Source organism: Engystomops pustulosus, chromosome 7, assembly GCF_040894005.1.
Source record: "Engystomops pustulosus chromosome 7, aEngPut4.maternal, whole genome shotgun sequence".
In the NCBI taxonomy this organism is placed as follows: Eukaryota; Metazoa; Chordata; class Amphibia; order Anura; family Leptodactylidae; genus Engystomops; species Engystomops pustulosus.
In genome coordinates, this window is record NC_092417.1 from 32,083,097 (window position 1) to 32,099,981 (window position 16,885).

Consider the following 16,885-nt stretch of genomic DNA (forward strand, 5'->3'; position numbering starts at 1 on the left):
AGAACTGAGGAATCCATCTGTTGTATAACACAATTCTGCCTTATAACAGGTACCCAGATGTTTCCCCCTCTTTTCTCGCTGGGATATCACCAGTGCCGTTGGAACTACGAGGATGAGGCCGATGTTGAAGCCGTGGATTCGGGTTTTGATGAGCACGATATCCCGTATGATGTCATATGGTTAGATATCGAACACACAGATGGAAAGAGATACTTCACATGGGATAAGGAGAAGTTTCCTAACCCTGTGAAGATGCAAGAGAATCTTCGGGAGAAACGACGCAAGGTAAGTAGCGGCAGAACTTTTACAGGTGTACAATGGTGGTAGATGTTTCTCTTCTCTCTCCACCCAGAAGACAAGGGTGTTTCAGCTTAGACAAGTGTGCATGTATGTGAATAGTCAGGAGGGATTGTCCTCAGTGAATAAGGGATTTGAAGTTAGTGATATAAAGTACAGGTAGTCCCCGGATTACGTACAAGATCTGTTCCTAAATTGAATTTGTATGTAAGTCGGAACTGTATATTTTATAATTGTAACCCCAGATAATTTCATAATGCAGAAGACTTTGCCTATGGTAACCTTGAATGTGAAATCAAGCAGATTACAGGATAATCAAAATCCAGCATTATAAACCACTTACTCATAGATCCAGACATCCTGACTGTGGTAATCTTCTTATTTGTGTAATCCATGGTCTCCTTCCTTCTAAATTCAACATTTATAATTATGCTAATAAGCCTTTAGGGCTCTGCGGAGTGTTACCAGAGCCCCTCCGTACTGCAGCTACACGGGTAGTTACAATGAGCAAACCAGGTCTCCCGTCCCCCTGCATGTCCTGCTGCTGCTAGATTACATAGGCAGAGGGATGAAGGGGCTGGGTGAGACATGTTCTGCTCATTGTAACAACCCACAAAGCTGCAGGACTGAGAGATCTGGTGTCGCCAGCTCATTAACATAATTTTAAAAGTTGATTTTAGGGGGCAGGAAACCATGGATAACACATATAAAAATATTACCACAGTCACGGTTCCTGGATCTATGAGTAATGTCCCTGGTTTATCATGGATTTTGGTGGTAGATTTCCTTTAATGTATGGATTTTCTAATGTACAACTGGATCACAAAGCAGTACAGCGCACTGGCACATCCTTCACAATCAAAATAACAGAGACAAAACAAAACCTGGAGACACTCCTTCTTCTTAAAAGACGACATTGAGACGAAATCCAAGACGACCTTGGACCTCAAGATAGTTCTATGAGAAAAAGCAGGCTAGATAAGGAAAATCTGGGCAGAAAGATAAGAAAATGCAGAAATGAGAGAATAACAAGCCTATTAATCAACGGCAAGACACAGCTCGCAGAGGCTAACCTGCAGATCATTGCACCAAATCTGGAGATTCCCGAGAAGGAATCTCTGAAACACTTCACTATGAATCTCTACTCATCACCTACAGTAGATGCTAAGAGGTTACATTCGAGACGTCTTAATATTTAGTTTGTATATATATATATAGACAGACTTTATCTGCTGTTACTTTATATGGGAGTTTATTCTTGACTGAATCTTTCTTTCTTTTACAGCTGGTTGTTATTTCTGATCCTCACATCAAAGTGGACCCTAAGTATAAGTTATACGCGGAAGCCAAGGAAAAGGGTTACTTTGTGAAGACCATAAATGGACGGGATTTTGAAGGCAGCTGCTGGCCGGGTGTGAACCAATCCTTTTATATCAAACCTAGTACTTTTATATTATATAGGGTGTCACGGTGGCTTAGTGGTTAGCATTACAGCCTTGCAGCGCTGGGGACCTGGGTTCAAGTCCCAGGGTCAACATCTGCAAAGAGTTTGTATGTTCTCTCTGTGTTTGTGTGGATTTCCTCCGGGTCCTCCGGTTTCCTCCCACACTCCAAAACATACTGGTAGGTTGATTAGATTGTGAGCCCCATTGGGGACAGGGACTGATTTGGCAAACTCTGTGCAGCGCTGCGTGATCTGTGTGCACTATATAAATAAAGGCATTATTATTATATAATAGTAATGATTCATCCTAAAGGATCCCATATATATAAAATGAAGATCCGCCAAATCCTGCAATTTTGGTAGGATCAGCCAAATATCTACTTATCCTTCCACCAATGACTGATGTCTTAGGAGACTCTCACTCCTTTAGTTCTCAAGGAATAAGTTCTATGATTGTTACACGTGCACTTTCGGCCAGACCGTTTCTATATTTAAGGGAGATGTAAGGGGTAGCTGTTCGGTGAGCTATCTCATGTATAAAGGAGTCTATAGGGGTTGTTAAAGTTGGATTGTTATCCCTTATCCAGAGGACAGGTGAGAACAGTCTGATCAGTAAGCTCCGACTAATCATCAGAACAGGAGTCCTGTTCCTCCTTAGAGTTGGAGCGTATTTTTGTGATAACATGGGGGACAAATTAAAAAAATATATATTTTGTGGTGTCTGGAGATTTTCACCTAATTTTGGGTATTTTTGAGCTGCCGATTACAAAAATACCTTCCGTTTCTCTCTATAAGCTCTAGTTTATGAAATGCTGATGTAGTGAGTAGCTTGTTCTCATGACTCTTATGGTTCTCATGGCTGATTACTGTTGGAGAACACCTCATCGCAGGAAATCAGGAAATGAGGTATCAGCGACCTGATGGAAAATCTCTAGCCTACAGCCACAAAATATAACATTCATTTTCAAAATTTCTTTAGCTCAATAGTGAGTGACCACTAGTATACTTCCTACCAGATCTCCAAAAGTAGAGCTAATAAGAGGTCATTTCTGGAATCAGGGCTCCAAACATACTTTAAAAGTTGGAACGGTTTTTAAGGCACCAAAATGATTGTTCCCCAGTTTAAAGGAAACCTTCCATGAGGAATCTACTGTCAGAAGTAGATGTGATGGTAGATTCCTCCTGCTGTCTCTGCCCTAATCTGTAATTTTACTTTTATTTCAGGAATATGTAAATTAACTGCAGAGGCTACTGGGGCGTGTCCAAGCCTTAGCTCCCAGTGCCCAACCAGGCGATAAATAAAGTTAGAACAAGTTAGGTTCAAGGATTATTAAATTACAGCTAAGGGCAGAGGCAGACAGGAGGAATCTACCATCATATCTACTTCTAATGGTAGATTCCTCATGGAAGGTTTCCTTTAATAGTTAAAATTGGAACAATCCCTTTAAGGGGCATCGATACTTGATCATTTGGCCTTCGTTCTAAATCCTGACCTCAAATTACAGTAAAATCTCCAATGTGAAACCGAATAATTTTTTTTTTCAGGTGCTTCCAGCTATCTAGATTTTACAAACCCTGCTGTTCGGGAATGGTACTCCACTCAGTTTTCATTTGACAAATACAAGGTGTGTCAATTTATCTAAAATAAAAAAATAAGACTAGTATTGAAACTTGTATACAGCACCCATGAAAAATGATGTATCCATAAAAGCAGCTTCATCAGAGGGGACATCGGGCAGATACCCCTGTTAGACATTTATGGCATTACCTGATATTTGGTCAAATTATTATTCCATTTCCTGAAAGTTGAACATCTTTATTTTGACTTCCAGAATTCCACTGACGTCTTATTTATTTGGAATGATATGAATGAGCCCTCGGTGTTTGAATCCCCTGAATGGACAATGCCAAAGGAGGCTGTGCACCACATGGGGTGGCACCACAGAGACCTTCACAACCTGTATGGATTTTACCAGGTACCTTCTACCAAGCGCTGAATCTGTTTTCGACTCTATAATTAGTAAATGACATCTGGGTCTTACTATTACAGGCAGTCCCCAACCTAAGGACAGCTGACTTACAGACGACCCCTAGTTACAGACGGACCCCTCTGCCCACTGTGACCTCTGGTGAAGCTCTCTGGGTGCTTTTCTTTAGTCCCAGACTGCAATGATCAGCTGTAAGACGTCTGTAATTTTGTATGGAACTACAAAATATACAGTTCCGACTTACATGCAAATTCAACTTAAGAACAAACCCAAAAAACCTATCTTGTAGGTAATCCGGGAACTGCCTGTACTTCTAACAAAGCTGTGTGCCCCTATACAATAAAGGGGCACAATACAGTTTGTTATTTTCTTACCCCTCATGTGCACAAACATAACAGATTCTTGTGCATGCTGAGAATCACCACGTGTGTGCTCCCATGTTTTCATAAACCTATTTAATTCAATGGGTAAATTGGTCCTTAACCCCTTCACAACTGCCATACTGCATTATACCTCCTAATTGCACATACTCCATGAAAATAGCACATGTATAGACATCCTGACAGTGGCATACTTAAAATAGTTATATCTTCTGATCTGAGAAAACACAGGTCTTGTGTCATATTAACCCCTTCCCGACATTTGACGTAATAGTACTGCATCGCGGGAGGTGCGTTCCCGCAAAATGCAGTACTATTACGTCAAGCTTCTGGCGCCGGCTCCTGAACGGAGCCGGCGCCAGAAGCTGCGGGTGTCGGCTATATATTATAGCCGACACCCGCCTCTAACACCCGCGATCGGAGATTTCTCCGATCGCGGGTGTTAACCCCTAACACGCCGCGGTCGCGCTGACCGCGGCGTGTTAGAGGCATTTAAAGATACCTGAAGTTGAATCGGACCCCCCCGCGGCGCTTACCGGGGGGGGTCCGCTGCTCCGATCGCAGCCCCGGGACTGCCGGTGCCCGGGGCTGCGAGATCTCCCTCCGGAAGCCGGGTCCGTGCCTCCTGGCAGGACCCGGCTGTAAGACACTGGGCATGCGCAGCATGCTCAGTGTCTTACATTACACAGTGCAATACATCTGTATTGCACTGTGTAACCTGTAAAAAAGCTTGAACAAGTGATCAGAAGATCACTTGTTCAAGCTTAGATGTCAGTAACAGTAAAAAAAGTAAAAATAAATAAATAAACGTTTTTTACAATAAAAATAAATAATAAAAGAAAGTGAAAGTCCCCCCAAACACCACATTTCCCTTTACACAAGTAATAAAGTATAAAAAACACTAAATCACAAAAAAAACCCACTTATTTGGTATCGATGCGTCCGTAACAATCTGTACAATAAATCCTAATCATAATTGGACCCCCTCGGTGAACGTGGTAAAAAAAAAACCCCAAAAACTTGTCAAAAATTAAAACTTTTTATCAAATTGCTTTACAAAAAATGTTCTAAAAAGTGATCCGAAAAAGTTACAAGCACCAAAATGATACCAATAAAAAGAGCAACTTGTCACGCAAAAAATAAGCTTACAACCAGCTCCGTAAACCAAAAAATACTATAATTATGCCGCTATAAAAATGGCAATACTAAAACAAATGCAATTTTTTCTATTCTAGTTTTCCTTCAATAAAATTGGACAAATAAAAATAAAACTATATAAATGAGGTATCACCGTAATCGTAGTGATCCGTAGAATAAAGATAATATATTATTGTTATGCTACAGCGAACACCCCCCCCCAAAAAATGCTAAAAATCCAAAAGAAGAATTGATGATTTTATTTTCCTCCACACGTAAAAAGTTAATAAAATTGCTTCAATATGCTAAAAACCCACTAAAATTAAGTTTTTTTTACAGTGCATCTCGTCTCGCAAAAAATAAGCCCTTATTTGTCTAAATTGCTTAAAAAATAAATAAAGATTGTATAGCCTATAGCCAACGAGCGTTGTTATAGAACGGTGCGGCGGGTAGTGACTTTCCAACACCGGTCAGGGTAAGACGGCAGCTGTTCACTGATCGGGGTAAGACGGCGGCTGTTCCTGACAGCCATCCATCCTGCCCCATGGACCAGAAGGGTTACGTCCCCCCCACACACCCCCAGTTTATTATTGCTGCTATTGGCTCATCAATTCAGATGAGCCAATAGCAGCGAATTTACTTATGACGTCAGTAATACCGATCACCATGTCTATAGACACGGTGATCGGGGCAGGGTGGCGGCTGTTCCTGACAGCCACCAATTTTGCCTTGCGGTCCAGAGGGGTTTTATTGCCCCCCTCTGTCCATGTTTGCCGCTATTGGCTGGTCGATTTGGTCCAGCCAAAAGCAGCAATATTCGTCACAATGGGCATCGCTAGGGTGAATAAGAGCAACACTTGGCGATAATTTCCCTACGAAAAACGAAGATATGGTACAAAAGTGCTGGCTGTGCACATTGTACAGATGATGCTGTACAACTCTTACGAGCTGTTCCAATGTGCAGGTCCTGCCGTATCATTTCTCCGTTTTCAAGAGGAAGATATTAGGAAACTAATATTGGGACAAGAAGGACGGGGCCCCTGTACCTCTGGTTTAGATGTTCCTGTGTTTTGCCAGGACAGCATTTTCCCGGTGAATTCTGCTGCTTCTAAAGATAAGACTCAATAAAGAGTCTGTTCCAAAAGAGGAGTTAGGATGGACACTATATACTACTAAGAGACCTGCGACACCTCCAGAGTGACAAAAGTTTAGTTGGTCCCCTGGTATATTCTACCTCCTTATACGCTAGACATTCACAATTCACGCCCAACCTATTGTGAATTAATTTCGGCAAAATGAATAAATGTAACAACTGTTATGTCCCGTTGCTCCCTATACCCCTCCATTATTTCATAAGGGGCGCCACATAACGGGCACTGAACTTTCCAGAAATAATTGAAATTTCCATCTTGGACTCCGTTGCACATCATATTTGGAAACCACCTGTATGTTCAAAATGCTCATTTCACCACGTGTATTACACTACACCACATATTACACCTTGCTATATTCCCCAAGGGGTGTACATTCAACAATTAGGGTCACTTTTCGGGTTTTCCTCTGTTTTGGTACCACTACGTCTCTCCAAATGCATCCTGACACATGTGAAGGATTTCTTGCAAATTTGGCCTCTAAAAGACAAACATCCCTCTTTTCCTCTACTGTGCGCCCATAAAGCATTTTATATGCACATGTGGGGTACTTCTACACTCGGGAGAAATAGTTTTACACCTTTTTTGGGGTTATTTAATATATTATCCCTTGTGGCTTACATAAATTAGGGGTAAAGTGACATTTATAGGAAAATTTGCACCTTTTTAATGATTAGGGCCTAATTGGATCATTCACCTGTAGCGGCAAATGCATATATTACACATTGCAAAATTCTCTAAGGGGTGTGCGTTCAAAAATTAGGGTAACTTTTTGGATTCTTCTCTGTTTTATACCACTAGGGTTCTCCAAATGCATGTCAAACATTTCTGTCAAATTTGGCTTCTAAAAGGCAAACATTCCCCTTTCCTTTTACTGTGCGCCCATACAACATTTTATATACACATGTGGGGTACTTCTACACTTGAGAGAAATAGGTTTACACATTTTGGGGGGTTATTACATTTTTTTATCCCTTGTGGCTATATAAAATTAGGAGTAAAATGACCTTTATAAGAAAATGTTCACCTTTTATCTATTTAAGTCCTAATTAAATCAAACACCTTTACGGACAAATACACATATTACACCTTGCTAAATTCTCTAAGGGGTGTACTTTCCAAAATGGTGATACTTGTTGGGGTTCCGCTCTGTTTTGGTACCACTACGGCTCTCTAAATGCATCCTGACACATGTAAAGGATGTCTGTCAAATTTGGCTTCTAAAAGGCCAACGCCCCTCTTTCCCTTCTGAGCTTCACTGCGTACCCATACAACATTTTATTTGCATGTGTGGGGCAATTTTATACTCGGGAGAAATGCTAGTACACATTTTTTGGGGTTGTTTCATCTTTAATGCCTTATGGGTTACAAAAATTAGCCGTAAAAGTGACTTTTTTGGGAAAATGTTCACCTTTTTCCTTTTAGGGACCTAATTGAAGCAAACACCTGTAGGGGAAAATACACATATTACACCTTGCTGAATTCTCCAAAGGGTGCACTTTCCAAAATGGTGACACTTGTTGGGGTTCCCCTCTGTTTTGGTACCACTAGGGCTCTCCAAATGCATCCTGACACATGTAAAGGATGATTGTCAAATCTGGCTTCTAAAAGGCCAAAGCCCCTCTTTCCCTTCTGAGCCCTACTGTGCACCCATACAACACTTTATATGCAAAAGTGGTGCAGTTCTGTGCTTAGGAGAAATAGTTTTACACATTTATGGGGGTTGTTTAATCTTTTATCCCTTGTGGCTAACAAAAATTTGGGGTAAAAGTGACTTTTGTTAGAAAATTTTCACCTTTTTTCCCTTTTGGGGCCTAATTGAATCAAACACCTGTTGGGGAAAATACACAAATTACACGTTGCTAAACTCTCCAAGGGGTGTACTTTCCAAAATGGTGTCTCATGTTGGGGCTTTCCTCTGTTTTGGTACCATTACGGCTCTCCAAATGCATTCTGACACATGAAAACTTTTTCAGCCATATTTGCCCTGCAAAAACGAAACAACGCTCTTTCCATTCCAAGTGCCCCCCTGTGCCCGTACAGCAGGGTACAGTGACAAAATGGGTATTGGCATACTCAGGAGGAATTGCCCTCAACATTGTAAAATGCATTTTCCTTTTTAACCCATTGTGAAGGTGCAAATTTTAGTGTTCAATGAATCTATAGTAAGATAAAATTACATTTCTCTAATTTCACTTTCATTTATCTTTCACCCTCATGAAACGCTCATAGGGTTAACAAAATTCCCAAAGGTTGTTTTGAATATTTTGAGGGGTGTAGTTTCTAAAATGGTGTCATTTGTGGGGGTTTTCTGTCATGTGGGCCTTATAAAGTCACTTCTAACTAAATTGACCCTCCAAAAGTAGGTTTTGATGATTTTCGTGAAAATCTGAAAAATTGCACCTAAAGTTATAAGCCTCCTAACATCCTAAATAAAGGAAAAGAGGTTTGAAAAATGATGCCAAGTTAAAGCAGACATGTGGAAAATATTAGTTATAAAGTTATTTTAGTGATATGACCAACTTTCCAAAAAGTAGAAAATTTTGAATTTGGAAAACATTGTTTTTTTCAAAATTTTTGCCAAATTTCCATTTATTTCATAAATAAATACTAAATATATTGATTAAATTTCTCAACCAGCATGAAGTACAATGTGTCACGAAAAAACAATCTCAAAATCAACTGGATATGTTAAAGCGTTCCAAAGTTATAACCACTTAAAAAGACACATGTCAGATTTTAAAAAATGGGCCGTGTCAGGAAGGTGAAAAGTGGCTTCAGCGTTAAGGGGTTAAAGAGGAGACTCTCCCTTTTAATATCGCATCAGGATTCTGTTTCTAGGTAACACAGAACCATTCCAGACTTTAACAGGGGATATCTCTGGTTCTGTGACACCTAGAAACACAATATTAAAAGAGAGACTCTCCTTTTTAATATGACATGTGGAAATGTGTTTCTAGGTGCCAGGGTTGAGAAGATATAGACATTTACTAAGGTGCTTGCACCAGTTTTCTTTCAGACTATCCTTGTTCTTTTCAGTGCAAACTGCTTGTACAGGTATATAAGAAGTATCCGCACCACATATGTGTCGCACGCAACCCTTTTGTGGCGCAGTTGCTCCATTCTTCATGTGACACTAATTCGGGGGCGTTCCGGTGCTCAGTCAGACGATGCACCAGATTTAACACGCAGAGTCTGACAGAAGTGCATCGCACCCCCCCATGTTAAAGGTACACCACAAAAAAGTGGTGCCTTCTGTCGGAGCAGTGCAGCGGGTGACAAATTCATGAAGAACGGGCGCCAGAAATCCTAAATCTGGCGCCCTCCATATGGTCAGCTGAAGGCAGAATGAAGAAGGAAGTGCAGGGAGACACAGCTGACAGTCTGCAGAAGCACGTGCACCCTCTGCATCTGTAGCTGCACCTGGGGAAGGGTTACAGAATAAAACTGTGAATATTTTTGACATATTTTGGTAAGGGTTTTATTAAACTCTACTATTTATACAAAAAAACATACATAAAGGTTGAGAAGAGTTATAGGGCTTTTCATTGTACTATTTTGCTGTAGATTTTACAAGCTTCTTTATGTAGACTATTTTTAAAATCTCCTCGTTCCTCAGCAAATGTCCACCTCTGAGGGCCTCATTCATCGCTCAGGAGGAAAGGAAAGGCCATTTGTTCTGACTCGCTCTTTCTTTGCAGGGTCTCAGCGTTATGGTAAGTTTTGTGTTATTTTTCACAATATATGTTAAAATTTCAGATTCCTTTTTAAAGGGTTTATCTGGGGAATGTAAGTGTTTTAATGTGTATGTGTATTAACTAACTTGTTTCCATCCAGGGTTAAATTGACTCATCTGTTCTGAGGGATCAGGAAGCCTTTACACATCCTTGAAATAACGCCCCGACTCAGGGTCACATGGTGTCCCCCTCCAATGAGTTATGGTGTCATTGCTGTAGTTATGCAATAACACTCCAACTCTCGGCAGGGGAAGCCCATGTGAGTCCCTGCATCATTGCAAGGATGTGTAAAGGCACTGCTTCCTGCTCCCAGATGAATTATTTGAATCCTGGAGCAAACACGGAAGGGGCAACAAGTTAGTTAATAGTCAACAATCTATGCTAAATAAATCTTGTGATGATTGAATTTCCAGTTTCTTAAACTTTACTTTATTGTGTATGGGCCGCGATGTTAATGAAACTGTACTAAGGCCTCTTTCTTAAGAAAACATTGTTTACGTAGAATATTTGGATCCATGCCACATTTTCTCCCATTCAGCTGGACCTATTTGTTGAGGTAAGAAGTGAATCCAAGTGATCCAAATAAGTTTAGATCATCTGCAAAGAGTTTGTATGTTCTCTTCGTGTTTGCGTGGGATTCCTTTGGGTCCTCCGGTTTTCTCCCACACTCCAAAACATACTGGTAGGTTGATTAGATTGTGAGCCCCTTTGGGGGCAGGGACCGACTTGGCAAGTTCTGTGCAGTGCTGTGTAATCTGTGTGTGCTGTATAAATATTATTATTATATCAATTCATATTAAATCCTGATTTATTTTGGCATTTAGGTGCTGTTTGGACTGGAGATAATAAGGCAGAATGGGAGTATCTACAAATTTCTGTTCCAATGTTACTAACTCTCAGTGTGACAGGAATATCCTTCTGTGGAGGTAAATGAACCTGTAATAAAGCCCTGATGATGTTATGTAGTTACCAAAGACACCTCCACCAATTCTGCATCCAGAAGCAGGTTGGACCCATGGAGCAGGGGAAAGCTGGCATGAAACTACCTGGTGGGACTGGTATCCAGGCCCTTAAAGGGCACTTACCACCCCGATTCTACCTATAAAGGTAGAAGGGGTGGTAGGTGGATGGATGGGACGTGAGGATAGCCCTTTTTTGGGCTAATCCTCACGTCCCGGGTGTCTTTTAGAAAACTTAATTGTAGCTATATGCTAATTTTTTTATGCGGCTACTGGGGCGTGGAGTAGCCGGACATGAGGCTACTAGTCGTGGCTACTCCACGCCCCAGTAGCCACGTTACTCCGCCTACCAGATAATCTTCGGCGCACAGCTCCTGGTAGCCTTCGGCTGCGTGGCCGCGGCTCTGGGGCCGGAACTACTGTGCATGCGCAGTAGACGGGGGATTCGGACGAGGGCGCGCAGCTACCAGGAGCTGCGCGCTGAAGATTATCTGGTAGGCGGAGTAACGCGGCTAATGGGGCGTGGAGTAGCCGCGACTAGTAGCCTCATGTCCGGCTTCTCCACGCCCCAGTAGCCGCATAAAAAAATTTGCATATAGCTACAATAAAGTTTTCTAAAAGACACCCGGGACATGAGGATTAGCCCAAAAAAGGGCTATCCTCACGTCCCATCCATCCACCTACTACCCCTCCTACCTTTATAGGTAGAATCGGGGTGGTAGGTGCCCTTTAATGTAGGTGTGTATGTTGGGGTAGATTTGTTGCGGCATCACAATTAGGGCTGGGTGCAGAGAGGGTCCTCGGAGTTGGTGGAGCTACAGGGGGAGTGGAGGGAGAACATGGCACGAACATGGGAACTGTTATTTATATGTTTGGGGTGGGGGGTGACTAGAAGGTATTGGGGCACATTTACTTAGCTGTCCGAGGAATTCACCCAAAGTGCATTCTTCTGACAATAATGCACATCTGCCGCGATTCACTAAGATTGTGCGCCCGATATCCTGCTTCTGTCGTTCCGCTCAGGTCCGCCTGAGTTCACCTTCTTCTTCCTGGTGCATGTAAGTGAATTGTCTTGCGACACAATTTTGAAATGAAATCCCACGCTCAGTCTGAATCTGTCGGATCGTCCGACGCCCCCGCCCCCTGATTTGTCGCATGAAAGTCGGCACTCCAATCGCGTGCAACACAATCCCCAGTTAAATACCTGTCACAGCGGCGCAAATGCCGAAAATTACGAAGATCCAACGAAAGTGCGTTCTGTGGACCCTTAGGAAATAAGCCCCATTGTGTTATGGCATTCTGTTATAGAATGTGGATGCTGTGGCCAGATTAATCATAGCACAATGATGGAGTCTTCTTTCAGGGGAAGGAGTTAATCAGGTAAAACGTCGACAGGATCGGCGCCCGAAGTCAACCGTGCCGTGTCATGTAATAGCCACGACTCCCCTTATTCTGGATTAGCTTTGCTCTAGCCCTGATGACCATTCCCAAACAATTGGTTCTGTTACCTTCCACACCCAATTACTAACTCGCTACTGTCGGGTGGGAATTCCTGGGAACATTGGGGGCTAAAGGAAAAATTACAACTGCACCAGAACCAGCACCCAGAAGCTTCATCCAGTGTACTTCTCAAATAAAGCCAAACTTTACAGCACAGTTTTTTGTTATATTGCAGCGGATGTCGGGGGCTTTGTTGGAGATCCAGACGCTGAGCTCCTTGTCCGATGGTACCAGGCCGGATCCTTCCAACCTTTTTTCCGAGCTCACGCAATGCAGGGCACACGGCGTAGAGAGCCTTGGCTATTTGGTGAAGACAACACTTCTATAATCAGGAGAGTGATAAAGGAACGCTATACACTGCTTCCTTTCTGGTACCTGCTGTTCTATCGTGCATACTTGTTGGCGGAGCCAGTGATGAGGTTAGTTTTGTTTTTTTATCTCTATAATTTCTTACTCCATTAAACTACTAGTCCCCTCAGGTAGGGGACGAAATGTCCTTACTAGAACTCATTCATTTATGTGAAAGCTCACTCATTTCCTATTAAAAAAAAATCTCCTCCAAAGTCATGTGGAAGTAAGCAGAGAAGAGTCGGATTTGCCTGTGAAGTCAAGTTTAGAGGTTACACTTCTATAGGACCTAGAAACATGCTGTTGGTGTTAGATTAAAGATAAGAATATCATCTTTCAGAATGCTCCTGGTTCTGTGAGCTACAGAAGTGGATGTACAGACAGTTAAATAAAAAGCTGGAATTGGATTTTTATCTGCAGCTCCCATTTCCAACTATGGGGCACATTTACTAAGATTTTCGGAAACATCACTAAAAGTGCTATAATGCTAGGTGCGAAAGATTCAGTAAGAACGTGCACCAGAAATCGAGAATCTGTCGCTTGCCTGCACTGGTCCAACAGAGTTCACCAACTTTTTAGTGGTTCACCTTTAACATAGGGCGTGCGACAGACTTTGCATGTTAAATACAGCGCTTGGTCTGACTGAGCACCAGAAGGCCCCCTAATTTGTGTCGCATGGATGCTAGCGCAGCTGCGCTGCAAAAGGGTTGCATGTGACACAATAGCGTTGCAGACACTTCTTAAATACCTGTGCAAGCAGAATGTGCAAAGTCCGTCAGAAATGCGGCGCACAGCCCTAAGTAAATGCCCCTGTGTCTTTATTTGCCTGTATCTCTGGTTCAGCACAATTCTGATGTAATCTGTAATAGGAGATTCTTTCTTACCTTTAATATGACGCCAGGCAGAATTTTCTAGGTGCTATAGAACCAAAGATAGAGGCATCTGTAGTGCAGCCTCTAAACTTGAAGCATCTCAGGCAAATATGATGTTCTAGAGGGTAAACTGGTGAGATTTCACATAAAAGAAGAAATTCTAGAAAATACATTTCGAGAATGTTGCATGTCACAAAATGTGTATGATTCAGTAATAACTTACTATTTTATTTTCATACAAACAGGCCTTTGTGGGTTGTGTTTCCAAAGGATCCGGATGTTTTTGGAATAGATAAGGAGTACATGCTAGGTGAGACACCTGTAATGCTGCATTCACAGCTAACGTTGATGCCTCTAGAGTTTATTTGGCTCTAAAACTAGATACAAATTTGGCAATAGAATATAATATACACTCATGAAAATTTGACGTGCATCTGGTTACTAAAGTGACCCTCAAAGGAAATCTACATCCAAAATCCATCATGATAAACCAGGGACATTACTCGTAGATCCAGGCCCCGTGACTGTGATAATCTTCTTATATTTGTTATCCATGGCCAACTACCTTCTAGTATCAACTAACGGAACCCGTCCATGTTGCAGATTCATAGACCGTCTGCAAGGAGCACTCCCCCCCCCCCCCCCTCCCACTGTGTGCCGAAACTTCTTCTGATACTGTAAGATTAAGTTGAGGTGCTGAGAGAGCAGAGAAGAGACAGTGTAATAGTAAAGCTACAGCATAGAAGGGCTCTGGTAACACCCCCAGGAGCCCTTTAGGCTTATGAGCATAGTCTGAAAAGTTGATTTTAGAAGGAAGGAGGCAATGAATGACAAATATAAGAAGATATAGATTCCTGGATCTATGAGTAATGTCCCTGGTCTATCATGATGGATTTTGATGGTAGATTTCCCGAAAGGGGAGGTACTCACCACACCCCCAAAGTGTATTCACCAATTTTGAAATTCTCTTGACCTCATACATTTAAAAATATCTCTAACTACATCAAAACTTTTACTTATTATACCATTATATGATTATGTTTTTGCTCCTAGGAGATGCTTTGTTAGTTGCTCCGGTTTTAGACCCTGGTGTCACTTCCCTGGATGTGCTATTTCCAGGCCATGGAGAGGTACAGTACATTTCTTATAATCCATTGTGCACTTCCTTGTCTGTCTAGTTAGCAAACATGTTTTTAGGAATGTACATGTACTGGAGGCCTCCTCCACCACCTAATCCTTTTATCAACAATGGGGACAACGTGTGTCACAGTCAGGTGCACTTTCGTCATGGTGATCTCAGAGGCGCTGTCACTGCACCACAAGATCAATGGCAGCTGTCACAGGTATACAACCCCATGTGTACATTAAGGAGGTCATAAACGTGTTGTAAATCAATAGTACAGTGTTTGAGGGAGAGAGCAAGGTAACAACGGCCCCAGGGCTGAAAGTCATTGGTGGTATGTGTACTGCAGACATTTATTTTTTAGCATGCCTTATAGATTTTTTTCAGTCACCCACTAATTTTTCCTTAAAATATATTTTTTTAAACTTGTTCTCTGAGAAAAAAAAGTCCCTCAAAAAATCACTCTAGTTATATTTAACCCTAAAAATTCAAACAACAGTTCACTAAACAAACCCTCATATTGTTACCACAGTGGAAAGTTAAAAAAAAAAAAAATGATAATTTCTATTTTTTTTGTATCTCTTTCCAAAATCAAATCTTAAAAGATAAATAAATTTACATCAAAACGGTGCCACTGAAAAATACTGATTTCTCCACAAAAAACAAGCCCCCGAACAGTTAAGTAGGCAGATAAAGTATATGACTCTTGCAATGCAATTTTTAAAAAACTAACTTGAATTTAAAGGGAACCTGTCAGCGCGATTTGGAACACCAAACTTTATGGACCTGTTGATTAGTGAGGCAAGTCGCGCTTTAACATAACCGTGGCTGCCATAAATAAAATAAGGCTCATAATCATGGTGCTACTGGTGCCCGCGTGTTGCTTCAATGAAGCCGGTGTAGTACAGTGCAGGTTTCATCGTACATGAAGCAGGCCTAAGGCATTAAGGCCTGGGTGTACTACGCCGGCTTCATTGAATGAAAGGCACCAAGAGCTCCAGACCAAGGTAAGTATAAGGGTTTTTTTTTTTTTATTGTGGGATCTTACAGAAATAATAATGGTCAATTTTGGAAGCTGGACCACTGTTCCATAAGTTTTCCAAATCGCCCTGACAGGTTTTTTTTTTTTTTTTTTAAGAGAACCTGTCAGGTCAATTTGGCATCCTAAACCTGTGGTATGACAATGAGGCACATTGGACTCACATCTAAAGATCCTGGCACCTCCTCTCGTGCTCTTCATTGAAACTGGGATACTACCGTGTTTTCATTGTGCATTCCCCCTATTTATGGCACTTGTGTACTGAAGAGGGGGAGTAATATGCCCTCTTCATTTGCTTACAGGGCATTTTGGGAAATAAAGAACCTGTGGGTAGTTTAGTATCCAAATTCACCCTGACAGGTTCCCTTTAAGACCCATAGTAGTCTTGTAGACAACAGTATGAGAAATAAGATACTATACGGCACTGTCATTTTTATGTAGCTATGGTTTCTTCTTGATGCATCTGTGATGTAGTGGTGACTGTTACAGTATCTCGATACAACCTAAGTCTACATTAATTTTTAGGTGGACAAAACTACAAGCAGAAGTAAGGAGCTAAAATATTGTGTACAAAGTGTAAAGTAAAAATGTTGAACCAGGGATCCCTCCGCTTGTCAGTATGAGCTCAGAAGGGAATGTTTCTACCCTTTGGCAAACAAGTCTATGCAGATCAATGGTGGATTTGCTTTCATGATTTAGTGATAACGAACTTCATTAATTAATGTTACATCCTCTTATCCATTGATCATTTTTACCCTGTAGCACTGGTATGACTTCCGAAGGTTTAACCCCATCAGTAGTTCCCACAGACAAAAAGTGGACGTCACATTGAAGGAGGTGAGAAGACGTTGGCTGTATTTTGTTGTATATATTCCACTACATGAATATTTGCTATGCGATCCCCCCCCCC

General features: G+C 41.6%; 1 protein-coding gene across 5 annotated transcripts in view; it reads left to right on the top strand.

The window, feature by feature from the left end:
- GANC (glucosidase alpha, neutral C) overlaps window positions 1–16,885 on the top strand; it is a 65,195-nt gene that overhangs the window by 39,553 nt on the left and 8,757 nt on the right. For all 5 annotated transcript variants that reach the window (XM_072115369.1, XM_072115367.1, XM_072115365.1 and 2 more), the window contains exons 12-21: window positions 50–285; window positions 1,583–1,709; window positions 3,287–3,366; window positions 3,574–3,717; window positions 10,017–10,113; window positions 10,959–11,060; window positions 12,769–13,012; window positions 14,059–14,123; window positions 14,867–14,943; window positions 16,738–16,812. In XM_072115369.1, the coding sequence (XP_071971470.1) occupies window positions 50–285; window positions 1,583–1,709; window positions 3,287–3,366; window positions 3,574–3,717; window positions 10,017–10,113; window positions 10,959–11,060; window positions 12,769–13,012; window positions 14,059–14,123; window positions 14,867–14,943; window positions 16,738–16,812 (1,247 nt within the window). The remainder of the gene's footprint in view (window positions 1–49; window positions 286–1,582; window positions 1,710–3,286; window positions 3,367–3,573; window positions 3,718–10,016; window positions 10,114–10,958; window positions 11,061–12,768; window positions 13,013–14,058; window positions 14,124–14,866; window positions 14,944–16,737; window positions 16,813–16,885) is intronic.